General features: G+C 39.5%; 1 protein-coding gene across 8 annotated transcripts in view; it reads left to right on the forward strand.

Moving 5' to 3' along the window:
* Positions 1 to 25,026, forward strand: part of CNTN2 (contactin 2) — a 92,306-nt gene that overhangs the window by 30,603 nt on the left and 36,677 nt on the right. For 6 of the 8 annotated variants that reach the window (XM_067468048.1, XM_067468047.1, XM_060772936.2 and 3 more), the window contains 5 exons: positions 5,965 to 6,075; positions 15,774 to 15,918; positions 19,459 to 19,634; positions 21,737 to 21,832; positions 23,660 to 23,869. In XM_067468048.1, coding sequence (XP_067324149.1) covers positions 6,021 to 6,075; positions 15,774 to 15,918; positions 19,459 to 19,634; positions 21,737 to 21,832; positions 23,660 to 23,869 — 682 coding nt within the window. In that variant the 5' untranslated portion in view covers positions 5,965 to 6,020. Of the gene's footprint in view, positions 1 to 3,287; positions 3,306 to 5,964; positions 6,076 to 15,773; positions 15,919 to 19,458; positions 19,635 to 21,736; positions 21,833 to 23,659; positions 23,870 to 25,026 lie in introns of those variants that run through there. The other 2 variants (XM_067468050.1, XM_060772938.2) reach the window with 2 other exon arrangements.

Below are 25,026 nucleotides of genomic sequence, written 5' to 3' on the forward strand. Positions count from 1 at the left end.
GACGTGTTTTTATGAGGAAGTTTTGTTCTTTGACGTCTGAGTTGAGCATGCCATTAGCCAATAAGAAAACCAAATTACCTAATTTGTTTGGTTTTCCTTGGTATTGAAATTGATATATTGAAACATCACTAAGGACCCCATCACATTGAGGGGCGACAGTGGGGGAATCTGTTGGGCAGTGAGGCCAATATGTTGGGCAATGGGGAAAACCATCCTTAAGTGCCCTGCATCCCCCACATTGCCCCCTTCCTCATCACACGGGAGAAACCGCCACTACCTGGCTTTTTTTCCATGCTGTCCCCAGCTTAGCTAATGAGAACACAGGTAGTCACCCATGTTCTCAGGGTCCACCCTAGGATGCTTCAAAGACAAAACCAGGATGGAGCCCCACTGGAAGTAACCCTGCGTCATCTGATGGACTTCATCCTGGCTCCATCCTGGAAGCATCCTAAGATGGGGCCCAAGCCCATGCAATGAGATCCTTAGTCTTCCAAAAGAGAAATTTAGAGATTTGAGAGAGAGACTTTCTAAATTTATGGGGCATAGTTAAGCTATGTTTAGAGAATTTCAGGAACTCACCGGTCATTTAGATTTTGCATGTGAAGTTATGGCACCGGGCAAAGCTTTCCTGAGGCAACTCTGTGATGCTATATGTGGAATTTTTCATAGTATATGACTAGAATTACACAGAGGATATTGACGTACCAGGGGGTTTAGCAAGGTTTTCTTGCTGCTTTCAGTGGGATTTCTTTTTGGAGGAATTATTTAATAGTGCCTTCAGATATAGCAGGTTTTGTTGGTTTTGGGGCATATTTTCATGGACATTAATGTGCTCAAATATGGCCTGAGGAGTACGTAGAAGCAGGTTTATGCTCTGATTTAATGTTCCTGGAAGGTTTTTCCCCCAGTTGTTCAGATCTGGGATGGGAATTTAACTACCTCCTCTGCTCACTTCTGGTGTATGGTCATGGTACAGATTAATAATTACATGTCCTCTAGGTCCCCATTTGCCTCTCTGTAGCTTCCAGTATTAAGAGGAGTACAAGGAAAAGAGAAACTAATAACCCTGACAAACTCACCCCTTGTCCATGGCAGGTGGGGATGAGCAGAACACCTTAGCACCCTTTTGGTGAAGGGATGGACCTTCCTCTTTAGGTCCTGTTATTTGGGGGGGGGGGGTAGTCACTTTGGGGCTGACCTTAAGGGCTTAGCCCTTACTTAAGACCTCTGACTTGGGGTTGCCTGAGTAGTTGGCCAGATGCAAAGGAATCCAGCTATTGGATTGTCCTCAAGGTTCAGGTGGTTCACCCAGAGGAAGGCTGATGAGAAAGTCATGGGGTTTCACTTGTCCTTGCTAATCCCATTCTAGGGTGCTCCCTCTTTTATACCTTTTTGGGCCCCATCTACACTTACCACTTAGGTTGGTGTAGATGTAGATCAGTCCTGCAGCAGCCAAACACCGCACAGGGCTGATCTGGGTTAACACAATTGCCAAAGTTAGTTCTTTCCCCTGACTTAGATCCCAAAAGAAACTATCCTCAACTTTCTCCATGGCCATCCTGCATTTTCTAGGCTCTGGCTGCCTGGGTACGCAACATGGCAGTCCTTTTCCCTTTTCTGCCCTCTGTGTTGTGGCTGTCTCCAGCCAGCGCAGGGGTCCTACTTTTCCACTGTCATATGCTTGACATCAGCTGGAGTTCCTCCTTTCTCCAATTCTTCAGTGTTTCGTTGCCCTGGCTAACATCAGGGTGCATAACAATGGAAAGGTGAGGCGCTTGTTGTAACATGAATGGTGCAACAAGCAACATGGAAGGAGGAGTAAGACAAATAAGCTGGCTGTCTAATAGTGTCAAACTGGACAGTCAGGATTCCTTCCCAACTTCATGGAAGCTGGAGGAGTTGGTGTGGGACCAATTTATCATCCCACTTTCATGGAAACTGAAGAATATGTTTCTGTGTAGATCCATCCTAGGTTTGACTTGGTTTAAATAGGTTCTAGATTTAATTAAGTTGTTCTTTCAATTCAGTTCTCTCTGAGGCCTTCCAGACAGGCCCTATATCCCAGGATCTGATCTTAGGTTTTCTGTTTATCCCAGGTTATCTGGCAGTGGGGACTCATAATCCAGTTCAATGCAGAAAACCTGAGATCAGATCCTGGAATATAGGGCCTGTCTGGAAGGGCCCTCTGTCTGTTTATTCCATGGTTGGTCAGTAAAGGACAGTAGAGTCAATGCATCAAGGATTATTGCATTTCTCCTGCTATTCTTTTATGATGCGATTGTCTATTCCGCCACTTATTCCCCTGACAGTATCGTTTGTTTAGACTAAATGCCCTGGGAGAGAAAGGGTGAATCTCTTATTCATTCAAACCTGGCATCTATATTTTATCAAGCAAAGAAGGGGCAGAAGAGAGATGAGTTATAATCAGCAGTGCCCTCCTCCCCAGTTCTGTCATGTACCTCCTGTGTCACTGAGACAAATCTGCTAATTTGACTAACTAAACATGTAGCTGATTTCATGTTGTGTGTACCTGCTGAGCCAATATAGGGTAAGGAAAAGAGATTTTTCTGCATTGTTCAGGTTTTCTTTTCTTTTCAATTGGAAAGAGCTAGGGAAGCTGTAAATTCAAATCTGTGTGTTCATTAAACTCATAAATATGCTGCATTTCAATGCTGTATCCTATTCTTGGTCAGCCATTCATAAGCTATATAACTCTACCTTTCTTGGTTGTAAGCCAATAAGCACTCATGCATCTAGGATAAAGTCTGGATGTTTTGATTTAACAGTGTAGTGTATGACTCTCCCTTTCTCTTTAAAATGGGTCTGCATTCTGAATTGTTGTCATGTGAATATAAGAAGCAGCAATACTCAGGTGATCAGCTTTGCAAATCCCAAGGAAGTGTCACCATGTGGTAACATCTTTCCATTGTGTAACCCAAGGATGTCAAATGCGAAAGTGGTGAGCAGAAATTATGAAGGAACTAATTCCTGGTCTGTTGTTCATAGCTCAATACTGATTTATAGACATAGTTTAATACAAAAGACTATGAAAATCATGGTGATAATGTATCATAACATATAAACCAGGAGTTCTGAAAATTGACCTGTTCAAGATCATACAAGAAAAAAATCTGAATCCTACAATTGCCTGCTTCTATTTCACTTTCAGATTTGTTTTCCTCTGTATTATGACCATTATTTTGTTTAGCTGCACTCACAAGAGAAAAACCGCTGAGTGAGGAAATGCTATGCAGGTGGGAGACCAAATGCCAAACAGTGCTGACTCAGGAAGCCTTTCTTGTCAGGTATGCATGGCAGACGTGGCAACCAAGGCCCAGAGAATAAATGGACTCCATGGTGCAAATTTAGTATAATTTTACACATGACGCTCAAAATCTCTACTTGTTTGTTCTGCATCTGTATGCACTCTGTCAGTATTTTTATTGACAGTGTATGAGTCAAAATGTTTGCTTTTTTATTCTGTATTTGTGTTCAGTATATCAATATTTCCATTGAGAATATATGAGTTCTTTCTTACTTTCTTTTTCTATGTATCTTGTGTTCATAACATAATGTGATTGTTCAATAATTCATAGAATCATAGTTGGAAGAGACCACAGGGACCATCCAATCCAGCCCCCTGCCATGCAGGAAGACACAAAGCACTCCTAACAGATGGCCATCTAGGCTTTGTTTAGAAACCTCCACAGAAGGAGATCCCATCACACTCTGAAGCACCGTATTTCATTGTCAAACAGCACCTACCCCCTGGAAAATCTTAATTTTAGATTAATTTATTTTCATGCAGTTTGAATCTGTTTCTCCATATCCCAGTCTTCAGAGCAGTATAAAAAATGCTTGCTCCCTCTGCAGTATGACATCTTTTCAAATGTTTAAACATGGCTATCATGCCTTATCTCAACCTTCTCTTCTCCAAGCTAAACATTCCCAGCTCTCTAGACTTGACTTCCAAACCTTTGATCACTTTGATCACACTTCTCTGGACATATTCTTGCTTGTCAATATCCTTGTGGAATTATGGTGCCCAGAACTGGACACAGTATTCCAGGTGAGGTCTGACCAAAGCAGAATAGAGAGGGGGGGGGGCTATTGCAGTATCATTCTGGTTTGTATCTAATCTGTGAAAAGGAAGGTTTTTTGTTCATATTCAGAAAAACTTTATATTTTTCTACATATTTTGCAGGACTAGTCTCTGTTGATAGCAAGCATACCATAGCGCTCTTCTTAGATTTCAAAAAGGGCTCCTTTCCTTCTAAGGGTTGAAACATGTACAGGTTTTGGTGAGGGTTCCTGGGGCTGCTCAGGCTTTTTTAAATTGGGGGGGGGGAGAGAGAGAGAGAGAAAATGTCCTGTCCAAACAAGTCATAATAATTTCAGGAAGGGATCATCGTATCCTTTGAAAGATTTTGTTGTTTGGCTACAAAGATTGCCTGAATGAAAAAATAGAAGCAGCTGGATCCACCCACTCAGAGAAAAGAGATTGGAAAGCTATGAAAAGTAATGAAAAAAGCATCAACATGACACGTCTATAGAGAAAGGTCAAAATGGATCTAGATTACAATAATTTCTTACCATTTTTAAAGAGGGGTGTTTGTTGTATTACTTCATAGCAGTTTAAACTAGGATGAGTTCTGGCCCAGTTAAAACCCCAGTGCCATGCCTTTTTCAATATTCATCTTTAATGTGAGAAACCTGTTTTTGGTCATTTCCAAATTTGGCAATGGGTAATACTTAGGTGATGTCTCATGTGGAATAGTGGTTGGAGTGTTGGACTGTAATTCAAGAGACTAGGCTTTGAATCATCTGTGGGTAAATCACTCTATCTCAGCCTCAGGGAAAGGCAGAGGCAAACCATCTCTGAATAATAAAAAACCCCACATGATAGGTGTGGCTTGTCCAAGGGCACCCCTTAGGTTTCCATGACTGAGCAAGGATTCAGACCCTGGTCTCAGAGATGTAGTCCAATGCTCAGCTACACCATGAATCCCTGGTTTCTTTCCATTATCTGTTTCTTTCAGGCACTCTACATCAAAATTATACCATACTGCAAATACAATACGAACACTATATACACAGGAGATATGTTACTGGACATACCATGGAAGTGTGAAATTACAAATAATAGTGAACCCTGTAGAAATAAATTACTTCTGATGGAAGCATACAATAGAAGAGTGGTTCTCAACCTGTTGGCCTTCAGCTCCCAGAAATCCTAAAAACTGGTACACTGGCTGGGATTTCTGGGAGTTGTAAGCCAAAATACCTGGGGACCCATGGGTTGAGAACCACTGCCATAGAACCATGCTGGGGAACCTAGAAAATGCCTAGAAAGAATAACTGTCTAGCATTTCTACATTTTCCAGCACAACCGCATGGTCATCTTCTGGTAGAAGTATACCATAGAGTCATACTGGAAGACCTCTGGTAATGTTTTCTATAGCCATTTGGGACACCTTTTAAATATTTCTAGGTCCTCTAGCACAATTCTATGGTCATCTTCCAGTGTTCTCAATGCCCAGAAAGAACATATTTTTGAAATATGAATAAGTGAAATTGTGAGCACTGGTCCTATGGATACTGGAGTTGTACTGTATTGGGAGCCCCCAGTGACACAATGTGCAGGCAGGATTGTAGACCGACAGGTCGGAAGTTGAAATCTGAGGAGAAAGTATGAATCCGAGTTCCCTCTGTCAGCTGCAGTTCTCCATGCAGGGACATGAGAGAAGCCTCCCACATGGATGGTAAAACATCAAACATCTGGGCATCCCCAGTGCAATGTCCTTGCAGATGGCCAATTTATCTGACACCAGAACCAATTTGCAGTTTCTCAAGTCGCTCCTGACACACACACAAAAACAGTATTGGTGATAGGAAACATACAAATGTAGTGTCATGTGAAATCCTTCTCCTAAATTGCGAATACACTTTTCTCTGTCTTTCTAGAATATTCTTCTCATCTATTCCATTTGTGGATCTGTAATACATGCCTGTAGCCCATAATGGGATTCTCTGTGGAGCTTGTCTTCTTTTCATCAGCTGTCATCTTTTGTACAGGTAAGAACTCTTTCCATTTTGCTCAAAGGACACTTCTAGATTTAGAATGAGCGCAGAAACTGCCAGCAATGTTAACAACGCTATTTGTAGCCTTCATTCAAAATTAAAAACATTAAATTATCTGGAGCATGTGATTCACTTAATACATAGCTCAACTAACATGAATCTCATATATATACCACATAGATCATGTCATTTTAATGTACTTATTTATGTTTGCAGTGCAACTCTTAATTACTTTTATTGTATAGGAGGATAATTATTAGGGATAGGTGAGAGGTTTTTTTTTTTTTTTTGGTACTTTCTAAATATACTACTTCTTGAAATTGACAGTTTTATTTTAAAAGGTTTAACAGAAGGTCTATATGAGGGGAAAAAACAAAGCCGTTGATTAGTCTCTCCTGGCAAAACGTTTTCAGTACTTTGAAGATAAACCTTTGACTTTGATTCCTTGGCTATTCTGCCATGCTTGTGTTGATAAACTGTGGTTGTCACCTCTTTTCTGCCTGAAAAGTCCCTTATCTTTAATCACTCCACTCTATACAGTGTGTATTCTCCCATTACTGGGAATACCAGTGCCTACTCAATTTGGCCCAATGTTTAATCGTTCGATGGTTCATATTTTTATAAAAAGATTCCCAATTTTATATTTCTTAACCAATCTGAAAAAAAGAACTTGAGTTGCTGTTTTAAACTGAATGTGAGAGAAGATGAAGCTGACAGATTCATCCATCCCCAATAATGATGTATGGTTACACTAACTAGAAACGTCAAGCTAGTGAATAAAGGCATTCTGAGTCCTACTACATAATACACTTATATGCACAGCAGCCTTGCGTTTGGGGTCCCTTCACACAGAGGCAGCTTTTATGTCATTATCATTGATGGATCCTGTAGGAATTACTATATTGCAGTGATGGGTGAAAAACCCCAGCACCAACCTCTGAATACCAAAGTGAATAGGGAAGATATTGTGGGGAGAGGGGCGGGCAATTCCACTAACAAATGTGATAGAAAAAATACTGAAACACACAAATTCTTCTTATTTGTAGTATACTGATATATGATATTTAGGCATTTTTTGTGTCTTAGGATTTTCCTATATATCTTATATGTCTTAGTAGACTTGACAGCCTCACCATCTTGTTCCTGTAGTAATCTCCTCTTGTTGGCATTATTCTTGGCTCTTCATTTAACACAATAATCTCAATTTTCTCTTCAGTCCCGACTATTGTTAGTTCTTCGTTACCTCAGACTTCATTTGAAAAGGTTGATCTCTCAGTGGGTTGTCTTTTCATTTCAGATGGCTAAGAATTAGATAATGCCTCAGAGCTAATTCATCATCTTGGGGAGAGGCTACTTCCATGTCCTTTATAAATATCTAATTACCTTTTAATGTTCTCTGGGCCTCTTGGGAAGGTGGCTGGCCTAGATCAGGAGGCAATTAGCCTGTGTGGAAACGGGTCTGACCCACATATGTTGGCAACATCAAGGTAATGCTGGGCTTTCCTGTTAACCAGCTTAATATAGAAGGTTTTTTCCTCTACTATTCAAGCAGAGACCATAAGGAATAAGCCATCTAGAAAGCTTCGTAGGAGAATTTTCTAATGGCTGCTAACATATGACATAAAAGATCAACATAACAATGGCTGGAGGCTGAAAATTTCTTAGTGTGAGCATGAACAAGGAAACAGTCAAAAGAAAAGCATGATTATCAGAGCATCTCAAAATTGAAGTTCGGTCTTGATTTGAATTTTATAGTCCAGCTATATAAAATTTTCTAGAACTTTAGATCCTAACTGAAGACAGATATTTCTGAGAGTAAAATGACTATTTCAACAAAAATCAGAATCAGAGTTTCATTTGACTTCCTACTTCTTAAACAAACAAATGGCCACTATAGTTGGGAAAATAAAAGATGAACTATTCTAAAAATCAGGACTGACTTTTCTTGATTACCTGTTCCACCGTGTTCAGAGAGAAAGGGTTGCTGCTCAATCCTAGCTAACCTCAGGCAACTTGCTTTACAACCCTGTCTTGCAGCAAGCTTTCATGAGAAGACTAAAGCTCTTGTGTAATGCAGCAAGATTTTTAAAAATAAACCATGTATAAGAAAATTGTTCAAGAGAATCTAGAAATAGCTCTGAAGTAGCATCAGTCTGAGAAAGATCTCCAAGGTGATGCTAAATGAAGCATTGTCCATCTCTTTTTAGGACTTCTTTTCAGAGATGTTCTAGTTTTCTTTCCTGTCTTGCCTATCGTATGCCAAAATCTGGTAGGGACTGAAAGTCACATAAGGCAGTTATGTCTATTTAGTTAGACCTACAATCTTTTGTGGTGCTTATGTCCAAATCAGTGCCATTGGATTGCAACCTTGTAACCCAATCCTAAGCATGTTTCTTCAAAAGTAAGGCCCTCTGTTCTCATCTGAGAGGACAAAAATTGTAGCTTTAAGCAATTGTAGCTTTTCTGGATTCATATGAAATTTCTGCTGATGCAGGTTTAAAATCAGTTGTGCAGTGGCTGCATTTATTCTGCTTATCACCATTCTTAACTTGGAGCATTACACAGGCCTGAATAATGACACGTACAAAGAAAAAAACACTCTTCCTGTAAGTCCCAAATTCTGTGAGTTACAAAGGACATGCTGGGAAACAACCACTAAATGGAAGAATTATATGGCTGTAGAATCAGACTTTGTCAACCCAAGAAACTCCCAGTGTGCCAAATTACAACTTCTAGCATTCCCAGGGCATTCACTTACCATGCTGTGAGTTATGGGAGTTGTAGTCCAACACACCAGTTGGCCAATGGATTGAGAATTAAATGGCATGTCTGTCTTTTCTAAGGAAGAGAATACCTTATTGTTTTCTCAGAGGAACAATTCTACTTCTTCAGATGTTCCTCCTAAACATGGAGATTGGTTATGAGCTCCTAACTGCTGCTTGTTCAGCTGGTGTTTAAGAGCTACAAATCTTCTGTTAAAGACACAAAGCTTGTCATCTTTTATAGAACTGATTGCATTGCCTCACTTTTGCATCCCCATGAAGCCCATGCTGTCTTTAAGTATACTACAAATGCATAAGGCCCATGAATTATGCAAGTTTGCCTTTATGTGGTTTTAGTTATACATGGAAAGCTCTTTCATGAAAAAAAGTTGAAGGTACTGGGGGACCAGGCTCCCATGTTGAGCTCCCAAAAGCTCCCTGCGTGCCAGATCCATTGGGAAAACCAACTGAGCAGACCCATACACCTCTCTCTGCCAAGGAAACAGTCCATCCCTTTCCTCTGTGGAGAGAAGCAATGGAAGCCAGGCTTTTTGCCAGATTTGGCACCCAAGGAGGGAACTGCCCACCTTGGCAGACTGTCCCCCAAAATGTAAGTCTTCCTTTCAAATACTCAGGACAGCAGACGAATGAGGAGAAAGAAGATATATTTGATTGTGTACTGGACAGTATTTTCAGTTTTCGGCAGCATGCCCATCAGGGACAAGATATCCAGATATTACATAAATGACATATTATGTGAAGGTCCTAGAATATCCCCTTCACATAATAAATACATGGAACTACTGTATCTTCATCCTGTGTTATGTTCACATAATAGTAACTGGGAAAGGCAGCAGACTGGCTGTGAGAGTTCGATGTCACCTTGCCTCAGTGTTTGCTCCCTTAGCAACACAGATCTATCACAAACCTTTTGTGAAAGACAAACTGCCCTCCTGTTAGATATCTGTGCATCTTGTTTCACAGTCAAATTGCCATTATACTCAGACACCTTGAAATCTCAGGTGCGAGCTTGGCTGACCTTCTTGCATGCAGAATGATCAATACCTGACAGCTGCAGTTCCAGACGATCACAGGGACACACAAGAAGGGCAACAGGGGATACAGTGTGGGGACACATAGAGTTGATATGGAGTTAAAATGGGAAATGACTCTGTTTTTACTTCTGTCTCTTTAATATAACTCTTCATATTTGAATCAAAAAAATGTGAGGTTTAACAAACAGGGCTTTTGAAAACAAACTGCCTTGCAATTAGTATGAATTATTTATTGAGTGCTCACAGTGACTCTCCTCTCCTTGTCATGACGCTGAGCCTTAAGTACATCTGCTTTTAGCTATTGGAATGTCATTAGCAGATGACAATCTTCTTAAGCCAATATTGCATCCTTATTGTTTTGTTGCTCCATCAGTGTCAAGGACAAAGCCATTTCCAGCTGAGACAGGATAAGCACTCCTCTTTCTAGGCTTAACAGGGAAGAGAGGGTCTTGCCATTATTTTAATTAATCCTACAATGTTTTATGATCAGCATAAGAGATGCATGTATATGCATATGTTACCAAAATGCAACAAAGGACAGATTGTAGAAGCTGGTGCTGTCTAGAAGGCCTCGCATTGACATATATGTATACTCTATGTGGACAAACAATTTCTTTTCTTACATATATATAGGTAGATGCACAGGACAATTCTTGATGTGAATAATAATAATAATAATAATACTTTATTTATATTCCATCCTATCTCTCCAAGGGGACTCTGAGTGGATTCCAACAAACAAAAAAGGCAAACATTCGATGCCTCAGTACAATAACAAATGTAGACATAATATCTCAAAATAACCCCACATGTTATTTTGATAGCTGCAGTTCTGAATGCCTGGACATAAAACTACACCCACCTGCCAAGAAAGAAGCTGTCCATGGTACTGAATCTATTTTAAAAACTAGGGCTCTGTACATTGGACATATTCACTGCTCCACTGCCATGGGAGTCACTTACTGTCCTTGGCTTTGGGCTCATCCAGTGCCTAAAGTATTCTCACTGCATGTAAGATTGCTGGTTTAGTGGCTGAAAGAAAAAAGTGGAAAGAAAGAGCAGTCTTGCTGGGAATTATTGGAAGTTAAGGGAGGCTTTCACGCCGAACCCTCAGGTGATTCCTAGAATTCAGCACACACAGAGGAAAGATTGAAACCATGACGCTAAGATGTATGAGATGTTGAGTATATAAGAGGGAGAGTGTAAAGGCTGTGTGTGTGTAAAGTTTGTATTATTTGTGCATACTTGTTTACCCCTAGCTTTGCAGATGAATGCCACGTACACATCAAAGGAAAGAAAAGTTTTCCACCTCTTTTTAAAAAATGCAAATAATGATTACCATCATATAGAGTCTGTCTTATAAAAATATAAATTTTTCTACATTGGGTTTTTAAAAAAATAAAATTAAATAATTCCTCCTAACATACAAATTATAGGAATAGAATTGTCAAGAATCAGTAAGTCTGTAGAACTGAAGTGCATTTCAAGCACAAGTGACTTCATTTTGAACTTTCAAGCTGTTTTACAACACTCTCCTTTGGTCTAATGTTCTGTCTTAAGGCATAGGACTTGGGTGCCAAAAAGCAGCAGCAAAGCGCTGGAAGAAGAAAAAATGGATGTTTTGCAACTTACTACATTGCCTGAACTTGCATGCTCCTTTCAGCTGTGAAGAAATAATATTACTCATGGTTATGTATTAAATTTAAATATGTTAGTTTCTATTTAGCAGAAGCTAAAATTCAATTAAGTAGTACAAAATGTATATGTAATTGTTTGATAGTTGCCTTTGTTTCAGGAAAAGGCAGCTTTTTTAATGTTTCTATTTATTTTTCTATTTTATTATTCTTTTTTTTAGTAGGGATTAAAATTTAGTTGTTTGTTAAATTTATGAAAATTTAATAAAAAAATAATTTTAAAAAAGAAAAATCAGCCTGCAGTCCAAAATGTTTTGGCTTTGTTTGTTTTTTTGTTTTTGTTTTAGTTTTTTTTTTTTTCATAAACTGTAAGAGGAATATATTTTATTTCTTTGGTCTGTGATGCAAATGGTTCCCTCTAAGGCTGCCACTGTTTTACCCAGAATTACTTCTTCCAGCAGCAGTATTATGGAGCTTGCACCAACAAAGAGAGAAAATACTTTCTTCCAACCCAGGAGATACATTTCCGTATGTTTTAACAATTAAGGATACAGGTAGATGATCCCTGAACCAAAGTGCTTACAGCCAGAAGTGTTTGGTATTTTTCATTTTGGGGAATTTTGGAACACTTACATATGCATAATGAGATATCTTGAGGATGGGATCCAAATGTGTCTAAATGTGGAATTTATTGATATTTCATATAAACCTTTTACATATAGATTTTACATATAAACATTTTAAATAATTTTGGGCATGAAACCAAGTCTGGGAGCATTGAACCATTAGAAATCAAAGATGTCACTATCTCAGCCACTCTTGTAGACAATTTTGGGTTTTAGCGTATTTGGGATTTTTGAATTCTGGATAAGGGATGCTCAGTTTGTATAATCTGATGTCATTCAATCTCTGCTGAGTGCACATAATAAAGAAACTGGATTAATAGGAAGTCCAGGGGGAGGAGATGTTATCTTTAATTGGCTAATGTTGAAGCAGCTGCTAAACCGGGGTTTGGGCTCTCATGCCCACACCCCTTCCCTTGTGCATAATCTCAAAGGCAGTAGCCCAGAGATGAAACAAGATCTCTGCAGGTCAAGGGCTGGTGAGCCTGAGTGCTTTTGTCCTGCTGGTCTTTCCCCAGCTGGAAGTTGCTCTTGCATAAAATATTACGTTCATATTTTAAACAGGGTCATATGGTATCATGCAAGGAAGGAGAAAGACCTGGTATTTATTATTTCAGAAATCTACACCCTACACTCCCCCACCAGGAAAGGGAGTTGCTCCTTTTAATAAAAAGCATGAACAAAACTAACCACATTTAGGAAATGCTCAAAGCAGTAGTAAAATAAAAAAGATTACAAAAAGCTAAGGTCAGTTAATAAACTTAAGCAATTGTGAAGCTATATGCTTGTTTGAAGAAAAAGATTTTCAATTGCAAGCAAAATATTGTTGAAGAATAGAGTGACCTAGCTCTTTGGACATGCATTGTCACCAACTGTACTTCTTTTAAAAATTATTTTATTAATATACGTATTCTAAAGTAGATAAACTACATTATGGATATACCAAATGAAAAAATAACACACACAAAATAATGAAAATCACAGTTATAAAAATTACATAGATATGCATACTCTATAGCTAACATATTAAATGTACAATAACTACAATACACTAGCCACCCCCAAGGGTTGTATGTCCCTTTCAACTTGCCAGATTGTGATTATAGATATTACACTAACTTTTTTCTCCTTTACAATTAATTTAAAACAATACCTTTATACCACTAATACATATTTCCACTACATTTTGATGATACATACAGGAACAGCACCATAGCTGATCTTAAGGATGGTCAGATTCAGATGAAAGAAGATCCCAAGCTGCTTTAGGGCTTTGAAGTAGTAGCAAGCAAACACAATAGAATTTCACTGACTTTGAACTAAGAACTCTAGCTCCATATTACAACTTGCCTTTAAATCTGTGACATAGGGGTCTAGTATGTGAGAAACAGAGAGAGGAGCTTATTGGCATCCAGTTCCCTAGCTTTTGTCTCTGCAGGTGTGATTATGGATACACTGATTAATGTAGATATTGCTTTACTGAAGGAATGGAAAACACATAGCTCTCTAGATGTTCCTCAGCTTGAATTCCCTAACACCTCTAGCCAGCATGGTCAGTGGTAAGGGGTGATGGAAATTACAATCCAAAAGCTTCTGGAAGCTTACAAGTTTGTTTGTTTCCATTAATTGATCTATATACTACCTTTCTCTCTGTCTCCAATTAACCACAAAGTTTGTCAACAAATACCAATGCTGTAGATTATATTTCAGAAGACCGGACTGGCAAAACCACTTCTGAGTATTCCTTGCCTAAAAAAAACCCTATGAAATTCATGGGGTGGCCATAATTTCACAGTCAAATTCAAGATCCATATACACATACTTTCTAAGGATGTAATGGTGTTTGGTCACTTAGGAAACAGTACAGGAAACAAACCTATGCTTGGAAAAATTCTGTAACTTGTATGAACTTTTTTTTGTCTTAGCACAACAAAGCAGCACAACTTTATCAACCCTGTTTAGTATTAAAAGCTGCACAGTTGGAATACAACTCAACTCTCCAAGGCAGAACTAAAACTATGCAATTCTTACAAGTGTTTGAAAGGTTCCATATTGAGAAGGGTAGAACTGAGTAGAATATTCCTTGAGTGCTAAGCCCTAAAGTCGTACAGTTTAACTGCGATAATTATGACTATTTTCTTCTCTAATTTGTTCCTTCCCCGCCAAGGCTGCTCCTCTCTTGCCACCCCCTCATCTGATACTCTTTCTCAGCTGGGGTTTTTTTTTTTTTCACAACTTCTTCCCTGAACTCTCTGGGCTCCACACTCTGCTTCATTCTTGACCTGCCTGCCTACCTTTCTTGTGGTTAGGCAGCTGGGAAAAAGCAGAAGAGAAGAGGGCAACAGGAGAGGAGTAGCTTTGACAGGGATGAAACGAATTAGTAATTAGAACTGGGGAATCAGAGTAGGCAGGTAGGTCAAGAAAGAAGGGGAGTGCAGACTCAGAACCCAGAGTTTCAGGGAGCAAATTGCACAAGAATACCTGCCCAGAAAGGGCAGCAAACAAGGGGAGAGCAGCTTTGGTAAAGATGAAGCCAATTAGCAAGGATCAGAAGGAATCAGGGAATTCAAGTAGGCAGATAGGTCAAGAAAAAGGGGGATCGCTTATTTGAGACCAGAGAATTTCTGGTTTAAGGGTTCCAAAGACTAGAGGTTGGATAATGATTAACATTATTTTGGCCCTTCTATTAAGCAAGGCTAGAAAACCATCCCCAAAATTCTAGAATGTTATACACCTTTATTTATGAATTCTTGACATTTTGTACATTCATTGCTGGGCAAATGGGTTGGTTGATCAAAATACATCAATGTTGCATATTTGGTGAAAAGTGTGAATGTTAAAGGACAGGATATATTAAGTCAAATAATCTGGGCAAGTGCGGAGTGTGAGGTGTCAGCTCTTGCATCTTGTTTCTGCACATTTAAAAGGCACCATCTACTGGGGGCCTGCCACATGGACAACATTTCAAACTTAGTCACTTTGGTGTTATGCACAATTCAAAGGAATGTTTTCAGACTGGTGTTGTTCCAAGGAATTTCGGTAGAAGGCAGTTGTGTTAATCTCAAAGGTGAAAAGTTAAAGTGACTGCATTTGAGAGATCCAGGTTGAAGTCTCTAGTAAACTATGAAATCCCCAGAGTGACCTTTAACAGGTCAACCTGTCGGGACTTGACCAAATTCACAGAGGTGCTATAAAGAAATATACAGGGGAAGAGCTGTGTGTGCTGTCTTGAGCTCATTGGAGTAAGTACAATAAGTATATAAATATAACAAATAGGTAAACAATGGCAGTTAAAGATATATATTTGGGTACAAAATATATAAAGTCATAAATGACCTGGAAAGATGATGAAACACTCTCCTTCATTTGGGCTTCTATATGATATAATAGCAAATTCCTACATTACCAGTAACAGGGGACTAGATGGCCCTCAATTCAACTCAACAATTCTGTAATTTCATGATAAATAATGGCATACAATTATGCAAGATTCTGAGATCCATGGTTCCTTTTTTTGTTTCATAAAGGATACAAACTGCTGGTGAGTCAAAAACAATTGTCATTTAACAAAGTATCTACCACTTCTCCTTTTCTGTATCCTTTCACCTTCTCATGCAGTATGGTGGCCAACAGAGAGCACTGTAAGGAATTATGGGCCAGTATTTGAAGAACAACCACGCAATACCCTGTTTCCAGAAGGGTCATCAGAGGAGCAAATATTGTTGACATGTCAAGCACGAGCCAGCCCTCCTGCAACCTACAGGTGATGTTACCTTAATGCTACTAGCATCTCAGGAAGCATGTTACTGTGATGTGACATTACTTTGTTCATTTTTGCTTTAACAACACATTTGATCTTGCAGTGCCAATTATGAGTCCAAAAGTACATATTTTATAGTCTACTGAATTAAATAGAAAAGTTAGACATGTTCTGGGTGTAAATAATGCTCCCAGGTATTATCAAGCTTAGCAAGAAAATATATCTCGGGATGTATCAATATTTTATAATTAGTGCTGTTTGACACTATTTTAACAGCTATGGCTCAATGCTTTGGAATTCTGAAACTTCTAGTTTGGTGAGGCACCATCAGAGGATGGTGAAGATCTTATAAAACTGCAATTCCCATGATTCCATAGCATTGAACCATGGTAGTTAAAATATAGTGTGTTAATTCTATAGTGTATTATTTTCTCAAAAGTCACTGATGTGTACCATTAGGAATATGGTCAAACTCTGTGAGATGTGTTGCTTGGGGAGGTGTGGGATAATGTATGCTTGTGGAATTCTGTTGGTTTGTCACAACTAGAGTAGACCCACACAATCAATTGTTGAACAATGAGTCAACATGTAGGTAAATTTAGTTGATTCCGTTGTTTTATTCTGGCGGAGACTAATGAAAGGACATTTTTGTTTAAAAAAGCATTGTGCAAAACACTATGTTCTTCATAAAATCGGCCCCTTTGCAGAAAAAACCAAGTTTTAGTGCAATTGATTTTTACTTTCCAAAGTAAAAAATGCCAAAAACTGTACCAACAATGTGGAAAACCATAGTAATTTGGCCTGAAAGGAAAAAGCGTTTGAAATTATTCATTGTTGCAAGGTAGAATAAAATAAGCATACATTTCTGCTTACCTCTTCTAGTCAACATTAATGGTGTTTAAAATGTTTTAACATATAATTCAGTTAGTTCTATATGTAGCAACAGTACTGCGATTCGAGATCAGTATGGCTCACTCCCATGTAAATGAGTCATATTATATTTTAAGGGTGCTGCGTATGGTTCACTTTCAAGCAACTTAGAGTGAGCAATTCCATAGCTTGCAGTTTAGAACAAGAGTAGGAGGAAAAGTAGAGTTTGGTTTTGCAGAGATTGGTTTCATACAAGTTGGACGATGAGAAACAGCACAGAGTTCCTGGATCCTCCATAAAAACCAGAGATTGGAAAGTGAATTTTAAAATCAACTTTAAAACATGTTATAAGTAACTTTAATTATTTTCTCAAAAATAGCTAATAGTTAAATTTCTAAAATTCTGAAAACTACATGTTATGGATATGTGGTTCAAAACATACATTCCTGTTGTCTGCCTCTGTGTCACCTCAATACCCCCAAAAGTTGAGAACACAGCAGCATATGACCGAATTTGAACTTTGTGACATTTCCCCCTCTTGTGTAGTGAAGCAAACCACCACCACAATAAGCCTACCATTATTATGAAACCACTGGGAGAGGTCATCCGGAGTTTTGGAGTTAGGTGCCATCTCTACTCAGATGACACACAACTCTATTACTCTTTTCCACCTAATTCCAAGGAAGCCCCTCGAGTGCTGGACAAGTGCCTGGCCGCTGTGGCTGTCTGGATGAGGAGGAACAAGCTGAAGATTAATCCCGACAAGACAGAGGTCCTCCTGGTCGATCGAAAACCGGATCGGGGTATAGGGTGGCAACCTGTGCTGGACGGGGTTACACTCCCCCTGAAGTCACAGGTCCGCAGTTTGGGAGTCCTCTTGGATTCATCACTTACGCTTGAGGTCTGGGAGGGCTTTTGCACAACTGAGACTCGTGCGCCAACTGCACCTTACCTCATAAAGGCTGATCTGGCCGGGGTGGTCCATGCCTTAGTCACCTCTAGATTGGACTACTGTAATGCGCTCTACGTGGGGCTGCCCTTGAAAACGGCTCAGAAATTTCAGCTAGTCCAGCGGGCGGCAGCCAGGATGTTAACTGGTGTTCCTTACAGAGAGAGGTCAACCCTCCTGTTCAAGGAGCTCCATTGACTGCCGTTCATTTTCCGGTCCCAATTCAAGGTGCAGGTGCTCACCTACAAAGCCCTAAACAGTTTGGGACCTGCCTACCTGCGTGACCGCATCTCCGTCTATGAACCCACACGTTCCCTCCGATCATCTGGAGAGGCCCTGCTCACGATCCCACCTGCGTTGCAGGCGCGTTTGGTGGGGACGAGGGACAGGGTCTTCTCTGTGGTGGCCCCCCGACTCTGGAACTTTCTCCCCAAGAACATCAGACAAGCCCCAACGTTGGCAGTTTTCAGGAAGAGCCTGAAGACCTGGCTGTTCCAGTGTGCCTTTCCAGAATAGGAAACTCCTGGCATCAAGTCCCAAATGCACTTTGATAGAGATTCAGGATTATCTGCACATTGCACCTACCTCCAAATACCTCTACATATTACCTGTCAAGTTCAGCACTTTTAAATTTTGTCTATTACATTTGGCTCGGCCTTTAGGTTTTAATTGCATTCACGGTGTCATCGTTTTACTGTTTTATTGTTTGCTTGATGTTTATTATTTGCTTATGAGTTTTATTGTGTATTGTATGTTGTTGTTGTCAGCGGCCTTGGCCTTTGTAAGTCGCATCGAGTCCTTCGGGAGCTTTTGCGGGGTATGAATAAAGTTAATAATAATAATAATAATAATAACTTCACAAAGGAATGAAGTTATCCCTGCTTACGTTGATATTGTAATATGACTTAGCCATGCCTCCATTATGGGAGGATGGAAATTCTTATAGGGAATTACTTAGTAACTAATTACTTCCCAGCTCTGGCAGGAATCAAGGAGTAAGCTGAAAGAGCATAGTTCAGAAAGCTAACACAGGAATCCTGCATTGAGAAACTATCTTCCTGTCCACATGCTGACACTTAACTGCTGTAACCCCATCCTATGGGGTTTGTTGCAGCACCAGTTCAAACTGGACCCAGTCCTGCTGTCCACAGTTAAAACATCACTTTAGAATTTCATCCAAATTCCAGAGAATCCCCTGACTTTCCCTAATATGGGGTTAGCTGGATTCCCCTGGTTTATACTTCAATCCTTACTGAAAGTGGAGAAACATAGTGGGGACAGCCAGGAACTAAATCAGGGCGGGGCCTGGATTATAATGCTAGTGTTGATGAGCCCAGAGATTCTAGTCATCTGATGTATACTACCAAGAACCAATCCCAATGCTGCATGTAGAAGACAATCCTGGTGAGTGATTTGCTAGTGTGAGAAGATACAATCTAAAGGATCTTATCGTTTGGAATATTCTTTGCAATCTGATTACTCTTTGAAATGAGGATCTTCTTTAGTATTATGTACTGTACAGCTGTTTCTTATCCTCATTACTGGGTTGCTTTTGTAACTACAGAAGCAGTATTCACTATTCAGTCAATGTCCTACAATAGATCCTATTGAGAATTTTTGTGCATCATAGATGCCAGTGTATGGTTCTATTCAGACCAATGTTCATGCGCAGCTGTGCTTACTCTGTTCTGTTTCTCCCTGACCACCCCCTATTGTCTCTGCAGATGGAAGCTGAATGGCACAGAGATCAAAATCGAGACAAATTCCCGTTACAGGTTGAATGGGGGCAACCTGGTGATAAGCAACCCAATGAAACTCAAAGATGCTGGATTCTACCAATGTGTGGCATCCAACTCTGTGGGCACAGTACTCAGCAGAGAAGCTTATGTTCGCTTTGGCTGTAAGTCACCTGCCTAGTCTTGAGTAGGCTTTCCAGAGTTAATTCACAGCAGGTAGAGCAATGAAACATAAGGTCTGTGTTAGATTCTGCAATACCTTCTTCTCCCTAAGTAAGCATTCATAATACAGCCAATCTGGCTAGAAACTAAAACTGCCAAGGTAAAAATGAAGCACCAGTCATGGTATATGTGATTGCAATTGAACAGTGCAGTGGAATAACAGGAGGAAGATGAAGACCAGAAGAGATCGGGCTGAAGTTATTTTTTAAAAATTGGCTCAAAGGCAGCCCACTGGAGATAACTGATTAATTCCATTTAATAAACTGGAATTGCTAAGTCCATTGAAGTGAGTGGAGCTTAGGCATGGTTAACTCTGTATTGAATTTAGGCTGTGGAAAACAGAAGCAAACAAGAAGGACAGTGCTTGAGGAAGTGGACCCATATCACCTCCCTGCAATAAAGAAAGGGCAAGGGGTACAGACATTCTAGATAATGGCTCTAAGATGGGATACTGTCATCTCAGGCAGCGAGTTTTTTTTCATGTCAGGAGTGACTTGAGAAACTGCAAGTTGGTGTGAGAGAATTGGCCATCTGCCAGGACATTGCCCAGGGGATGCCTGGATGTTTTTATGTTTTACCACCCTTGTGGGAGGCTTCTCTCATGTCCCTGCATGAGGAGCTGGAGCTGACAGAGGGAGTTAATCTGTGCTCTCTTCAGATTCGAACCTCCGACCTGTCAGTCTTCAGTCCTGCTGGCACAAGCATTTAACTCATTTGCACCACTGGGGGCTCCAGCGAGGTAGCCCCGGATTATTCAGCAGTTTGGGATGGGTATTTATTTAGAGTGGGGTGGACAAATACTAAAAACCAGCATGAACTAAGAGTGGCAATCCTCTTTTTAAGTCCAGTGAGAGCTCCAGTCTTAACCACAATTCTTTGAGAACCTCTCCCCCTTTTTAAGTGCTTTGAAAGCACTATCTTGCATGATCTCAACGATGATACTAAAGGTAGACATTAGTTTGATAAGCTATGAGGTTCGCTTGCACTGTCTTGAGATCATCATTCTTTGAATCTGCTGAGAATGTCCAGGAACTTAAGTTTTTCTATAAAAGTAGCTATTTCAGGTGAAGGGGTAGCTATTTCATTACTAATGTGTGAGTTTTATACCTTCCTCATTTAGAGGAAACCTGGTTACAGTTGCTTTCCAGGACAAATTAAATGTCATCATCTTAAGCTTTTAAACAACTAAATATTGAAGGTCCAGAATACTTTAACTGTTGTCTTCTCTCATAAATTAGCTTTAATTTGCTTAGTTGAAGAATAGGTAACACAAGGGCGCAAAGTCCTTCTTTTTGAGACCTTTGTATTTTATAACAATGAACTGCTGGTTCATAATACCTACAGGAGATGCAATGCACTCACCTCCCTCAGAAAAACTGAGCTGCAGAATGACGTTTTCTGCAGCTTTTTCAAAATAGGAGACAATTTTCTTGTTATTTGCAAGAAAATGTGGAAAAATACACTTTTGGAAGTGACGTAGTGCACAAAATGACCTAGGGAGACAAAAGTGGCCCCTAAATTCACCACCCATCCCTGGCTTGCTCATTGCATGGCCTGTAGTATGGATATCTACAAACTTTAGAAAGATTTAGAATTTTAGAAAACTAGCACGTCTCATACCACACATGGCTCTTGAATCCTTTGCATTCATTTTATCTTTCTCGGCATTTAATGTTTTTGGATGTTCTGGTGTTTTATGGTTTCACATTGGGATTTTTAAAACCCATAAAAACAAGTAGTTTCTTCCTGTTTTTGTTGGTTTTTAAAAAATGTGTTAATCTATTTAATGGCCTGGTTAAGACCAAACTGGCAAACCCTACATTTGAAAAAATATGTGGGTAAAAATCTACGTCATTCAAAACAAACTGTTCCTGGTACCATCTGTTGTTATTTTTGCAATATAATTTTCCTTTGATATGGTTAGAGGGTATTATGAACAATAAAAAGCATAGTTTCCTCCATATGGAAGGAATTTAATTTCTAAGATATTCTGGCTCTCATTGTTCATCTCTGATCATCTCCATTCGTTTTTGTGTGTGTTCAGTTTTGCAGGAATTCTCTACAGAAGAACGAGATCCAGTGAGGGGTACAGAGGGCTGGGGAGTGATGTTTACTTGCAGTCCACCGCCACATTTTCCTGGTGAGAAAACAATCATACATTAAACATGGATGCTTGGAAGTGCTGTGCCAGTGTTTGGGGAGTGATATTTGGAGTAATGTATGTTGATAGGATCTTTTGTATGGATTTCTACAATAATTTGGATAAAGCAGTTTCTGTCTCATAATAGTCACTACTTTTTAATTGCCTAATCCATTGTCCTTGCAAAATAGTGGAAAGAAGACCACTCTCTTTCTTCAAGAATATGGTTAAGTAAGCCTTTTAATATAGCAGAAATGAACATGATAAGGCAGAAATGGATAAATGGATAAATGGATGGTTCTTCTCCAAAGAAAGAATGGAGTACATTTTACACTCTCACAATTTGATGAAATAACATCATAGGATTTGTATTGTAACTATATCCTTTAGCCATAAAATTACAAAATTATTTTTTTCTTCATAAGAAAATAAATTGGAAAAAATAAGGGAACATTTTATTTTTCATTTTATTGCTTTTTTGCATAAAAATAATATGTACCTGATTGTTACAATTGTAGTGATAACCATGGAGATATAGATCAGATGTAAAAAGGACTTACCATGTTCTTTGGTGCTGACAGTTGAAATGACAACAATTCTGAAAAGCATAAATTGCCCTGTTCATATCAAAGTGACTATGATCTGTGGCCCTAAATTCTGAAGCGGTGAATTCTTTCATGAAATATGAAAATGGGTTCTAATGATAAGTTCAAAATTTTATCTGTCAGAAGTATTAAGTACCCAGAGTAATTGCACTTATTCATGTTCTTTAACTAGGCAAATGTGGTTTTGAATATTTCTGTGACATAATGTAAGTGCACCTCTAATTTCCAACATACTAGTTTTGATAATCAAGTAGGTTCATAAATATTAGGTGACAGCACTGAATGCAGGGGAGCAGAACTGAAATGGGGGTGAAAAAAGGAAAGATTTATGTTGAGGAAAAGTCTGAGAGCCTCTGGTTGAAAGCCACGGAGGGATTATAATGTTATGCCAGTTGTTCTCAACCTGTGGGTCCCCAGATGTTTTGGCCTTCAACTCCCAGAAATCCTAACTGGCTGGGATTTCTGGGAGTTGTAGGCCAAAACAGCTGGGGATCCACAGGTTGAGAACCACTGAGTGGCTTAAGTGGCTTGTGACTTTGAAAACCAGAGTTCGGTTCCCTACTTGGCTGTGGAAACCCTTGGGGAGTCACACACTCTCTTCCCCAGAAAACCCAGTGACAGGTTTGCCATAAATTGGAAAAGATTTGAAGGCACATAACAACAGTTGTAGCTAGAGATAACATACAACATATCACAGCAAAGAGCTAGTAGCCAGATTCATTTAGTAATTTGAGAGAACTGGCACTCACTACAAAGGAATGTTGTGGGAGCTTTCCTCATAGAAGAACAACAGATATTATTTTTGACTCTGATCATAAGGCAGTGGAGAATGTGTATATGTGTTTTCAAGTTCCCTGTTAACTTTTGGTGATGTTATTAATTTAAATGGGTTTTTTAAGGCTAGGAATACTTGGAGATAGTTTTGCCAATTTGTTCTCTTGAAATATATCCTACACCACTTGGTATTCATTGACAGTCCCTCCACCCAAGTATTAACCAGGGTTGACCCTGATTAGCTTCCAAGATCAGACAGGATCTGTTGACTTTAGGAAATTTAGACCCTCTTGGGACAGTAAAGTATATGCAGCTATAAGTGCTGAATTAATGGGCAGCAGCTAGACATTGCTGTTTTCCAGCCTTGGAAATAACCTGCTAGGGTTAAACATCTAGTGTCACTATGACAGTGAATTGTCAGTGTTTCACACTGTTAATTTTTATACAGGTATTGAATACCGCTGGTTTGTGAATGACTTCCCCAACTTCGTCTCAACAGACAGAAGACGCTTCATCTCACAGACAACAGGAAACCTTTACATTGCTAAAACAGAGGCCTCTGACCTTGGCAACTACTCCTGTTTTGCCACTGGCCACATTGACTCTTTTAAAAAGAGCGTTTTTAGCACATCTTCTCAGCTCAGCCTTGTCAGAGAAGGTCAGTACATAAGGAAAACAAATCAGTAGAACACACACTGTCCTAATTCAGGAATAGGGAAGTGTAGCTCATGGGCAACATGCAACTCTCACCACAATTTTGTGGCTGCCTGTTATTTCCCTGGATGATTGTTTCCTCATTTTTAACCTTCTAGTGCCCTCTAAGGAGCTGGGGAGAAATTTCATCCCATTTCAGGAGATTCTAATCATTAGACACCTAGGAGAAATCATGTAAAACAGGTGCCAAACATAAGCTCACTGAGACTTGTTGAAGCATATTGTGCAGTCCTAACAAGAAGGTTTTAATCATGTGATGTAATGGCCCTAATAAATCTCTGGTATCATAGAATAGAGTAATGGGCCCAACAATTGGGACAAAAAAGGATGGAAAAGAAGAATGTTACAGATACCAAATGGTGGCTTTGATCCAGAATTAGAAACATGCAATTGGACCAAGAAGATTTCCTTTCTTTCCCATGGCAGTCTTTCCAGGTCCTTGAATGTCCTTCACAGAAGGTCAAGGGCCTCTGCGGAATTTCTGTGATGCACAGGAAGAAGATGTTGTGTTTTGTCCCATTCAAATATAAAGCAACGGTGGAAAACCCTAGGGTTCTTTTTTACATCATTTGATCCAGCACATGGATGCTGTGAGCAAAGCAATCTTCCCTTTTCTGTCTTTTCTTGCTATGGTTTGAATCTTCTATCCCAATCCATCTGTGTTACAGTGAATGAGCCATGCTGAAGAAAGGATAAGATTGCTTGAAGCAGTGGATCATAGCATGGCCTGGAGTTAGAGGAGAATATGGCTTCCCTCCTCTTGCCCACCTGTTTAGTTTCATTGGGAGGGAAGGAGGACTATCTAGCCTCCATCCTCTGCTTTATATGTGAGCAAGGCATACAACCAAATAAAATTAAATGGACCCATTGTTTTGACTCTTTTGTAGTCTGACATTTACCAGGCAGCATTTTAGAATGCTTAGGCTATGCCCCATGCAATTGTTTTAGGTCAAAACCTAACCTTTCAATGTTACCCAGCTGTAAAAAAAAAAAAAGTTGTGGGGAACAGGGGACGTAGCATCATATTTTCTGTAACTTGCATTACATTTGCACTTATGTGGCCCTCATCCATCAATCAAACAAATCCTGGGTTTGTGACTT

The sequence above is a fragment of the Anolis sagrei genome, chromosome 4 (assembly GCF_037176765.1).
Source record: "Anolis sagrei isolate rAnoSag1 chromosome 4, rAnoSag1.mat, whole genome shotgun sequence".
Lineage (NCBI taxonomy): Eukaryota > Metazoa > Chordata > Lepidosauria > Squamata > Dactyloidae > Anolis > Anolis sagrei.